The sequence below is a fragment of the Atta colombica genome, unplaced genomic scaffold (genome assembly GCF_001594045.1).
Source record: "Atta colombica isolate Treedump-2 unplaced genomic scaffold, Acol1.0 scaffold32, whole genome shotgun sequence".
NCBI lineage: Eukaryota > Metazoa > Arthropoda > Insecta > Hymenoptera > Formicidae > Atta > Atta colombica.
This window is the reverse complement of record NW_017259426.1, coordinates 244,205-247,312: the sequence shown is the minus strand read 5'-3', so window position 1 is coordinate 247,312 and position 3,108 is coordinate 244,205. Positions and strand designations below refer to the sequence as shown.

Below are 3,108 nucleotides of genomic sequence, written 5' to 3'. Positions count from 1 at the left end.
TATATATATATATTATATCTAGATATAAAGATCTAAAAAAATATCTTGTCATTAAAATATTTATTATTATATTGATTAAGAGTAACCTACTTTCTTGAACATTTAACAAAATAAAATTTACGTATCAATAGCACTATATAATTCAATATCGATAACATTCTAAAATTCTAAAGAATTGCATTAATAATTGTTTACTTAATTACCTGCGCCTAAAAAACGGCTCTGAAACGGCGGTCTGGGAGTCGGCGGGGCAGTGTTCGAGGGCTCTCTACCGGTTGTGGTGGAGATAGTGGTCGTTGTACTAGTCGGGGGTGCTCTCGACAGGTACTTCTGTTTCATCTCCTCGGCCGTGAACGGCGCGCCCGTACTGCGTATCCCTGATCCCCCCGAGCTCTCGGATCCGGTGCTCGAGTCCGATGAGGCACTCCTGGCCGCGGGGGATGCGTGAGTTTCCGAAGTTCTCCTACGCGAGCAACAATATTGCAAACAAGCATGTTAATAACGCAGAGAACTCGAACAAGTTACTTGTTTGCGCCGTAACAACGTCGCGCCGCGAACTCCAGGCTCAAGTTCGATGTAACGCGAGTACTGCTAGTTGACTCGTGGTTTCCGTCGCGTGATTAATATCTACATGAGCAAACAGATCTTCGAGTCTTTCATTCCTTCCAGGGGGACCATGTTGATTTACCGTTCTTAATAAATAGTTTTCACCAGAATCAAGTAAAGTAGTTTTGATGAGTTTTCTACGTCGCGATTGTCTTAATTTTGTAAACACGGTTTTGATATGACGTTCCAAGGTAACGTCAAGTTCTGATTGGAGAACTATTGTGCGATTCCATTTATACATCGTTGCGTGTACTCTGATGAAAATTTTTCTTAGAATTCTGTATACAATTTTTCAGAATTTTTATGTAAATTTCAGGTTTTTTGTATAATTTTATAACTTTTTAGAAAGTTTTCTCAGATCTTTTATACAAATTGAAGTACTTTTCAGAAATGCCAGAAGAAAGTTTACATTTTTTTTAGAATTGTTCATATACGTGAATTTTGAAATATTTTAAAACTTCTAAATTTTCTTATTCTATAATTTTTAAAGGAAAAACTTATAAAGTCTGAAAAAGTTTAATGTATTGCTTCAGAAATCTTTATAAATCTAAAATATGACAAATTTTTAAAAATGTTATAAGATATGAAAATTTTTTTCATACATCAGATAATCACACGTTTATTGGATATATTAATTTTTTTATATAGAACTTTTTATATAGAATTTTAACTGAATAGTTGTTTGTTCAATCAACTTTGTTGCTGAAATTTTTATCAAATAAATAAGAAAACATCAAATTATACGATCGAGGCTAGATAATGTCTAATAATATTTCTATGTAAATTTTCAAATACATCTTTCTGATAGTAATTTGTGAGCAGTTTATATAACAAAAAGATAAACTGCTCACAAATTATTATCAGATTTGCAATGCAATCACAAACTGAAATAATCTCACAAATTAAATTGATCGTGGCTTTGATAATAGGTCTGTTTTTTATTGCTGCATTCTGAACCGGCTGTAAGTTGAAGTGAAACAAACGTATATTTGTTTCACTTCAACTTATTGCATTGTATGCACCAGTTTCAAAAAGTGCAGCAATAAAAAACAGATCTATTAATATTATTATTAATTACAGACCTACTAGCATCTTAAAATGTATTACAAAGAATTCAATACGAAAAACATTGCTCCAATATCTGACCACGACTGGGTTTAGCATTTTTCATTCATTTAATAGTTTTTAACTTATTAGAATTTTTTATAACAAAATTGATAGATTTGTTTGTTTACCTGACAATAGTCGGTCTTCTGACCGGCTGTTCCTCGGGTTCCCGTTCCGGAAGTTCCCGTGGCGGCGGATGAACAGGGGGGGGCATCGAAGTCGGCTGTCTTTCCTCCACCGTCTCGGTGTGGACGGCAGTCGTCGCGGCATTTTTGTTCTGCTTTTTGATCCTCGAGATCTCGTCATCCTCGCTTGTCTGTCTCGCCATCGCGGTCGGTACCTTTCTCACTTGTACCTGCGTGTCAAAAAATCACTTATGGCGAGAATTACTGCGGCGTTCCGTCACATTCCATCACGGCATAATCGCGATCGAACCTCGCTCAATTCCCTTCGTGATTTGCAATCTGAATCATTCCCCTCGAGTGACCGGGGGTTTTACGATCGGGAATGTCCGTTCGCGCCAGCCGCTCGATGCGCCGAGCGATTTATTGGGGCCGCGAAATCCACACGTGCATTTAAATGCAACGTTATGACACATACGCGACAGGTGGCTAATACGTGAATCGGCACGATAATTACATGATGCGTCCCGCGAGCCCCTCGCGAGTACGATAATAAGCAGGTGTGCGTGATACGGGATTAAGTGGGTGGTGTATAATGATGAAACGTAATAATAAAAGTGTAAAATTATTGTATTGTTACCTTACATTCGCAGTATTTCATATAAAATACAACGTTCGACGATATGGGTCAACTCACTCGATATATTACTCTTTCTCTCTATCACTACCATCAATATCCTATATCTATATATCACACGTATATTATATTAGCTATCGCTTTACTGATATGCGCGAAATCATAGAAAATTGATGTTATATATTTCACATAATGATTGGCACTTTGTTGACCGCATTCGTAGGAATGACACTCATTCGTCATTATATGTAGCACTTCATATAAATCATCATGGATTAAGATAACAGTTCTCGTTACATGTACGAGTTAATGTTTGTGTTTGTACATTCATTGAGCGTTTTGACATCAGCCGCTATCATCCGAACAATGGGATGCGCGACATCGAACAATTTCGTTCGTTGCACTGGCCGTCAGCCTGGAGAGTTCGTGCGCCCATCCATTTATTTCTCCTGCCATAATAAGGGATTCCCTTGCGCAAAAGTGCGGAGGTATCACTGTCAAAAATAAATACGATGTCGTCAAATTCACAAACACCCATTTAAGTCGTGTTCTTACACGGAAAGAACGATTTTTGCTGAAATATCTAAAAATTTAACTAAATGTAGATACGGATCTAAAAATAATTTTGTTGGACCA

General features: G+C 37.1%; 1 protein-coding gene across 3 annotated transcripts in view; it reads right to left on the bottom strand.

Moving 5' to 3' along the window:
* The window catches only part of LOC108690401 (serine-rich adhesin for platelets), a 74,620-nt gene that overhangs the window by 19,355 nt on the left and 52,157 nt on the right, over positions 1-3,108 (bottom strand). For all 3 annotated transcript variants that reach the window (XM_018197665.1, XM_018197666.1, XM_018197663.1), the window contains 2 exons: positions 1,842-2,068; positions 204-463 (listed from right to left, as the gene is read on the bottom strand). In XM_018197665.1, coding sequence (XP_018053154.1) covers positions 204-463; positions 1,842-2,068 — 487 coding nt within the window. The remainder of the gene's footprint in view (positions 1-203; positions 464-1,841; positions 2,069-3,108) is intronic.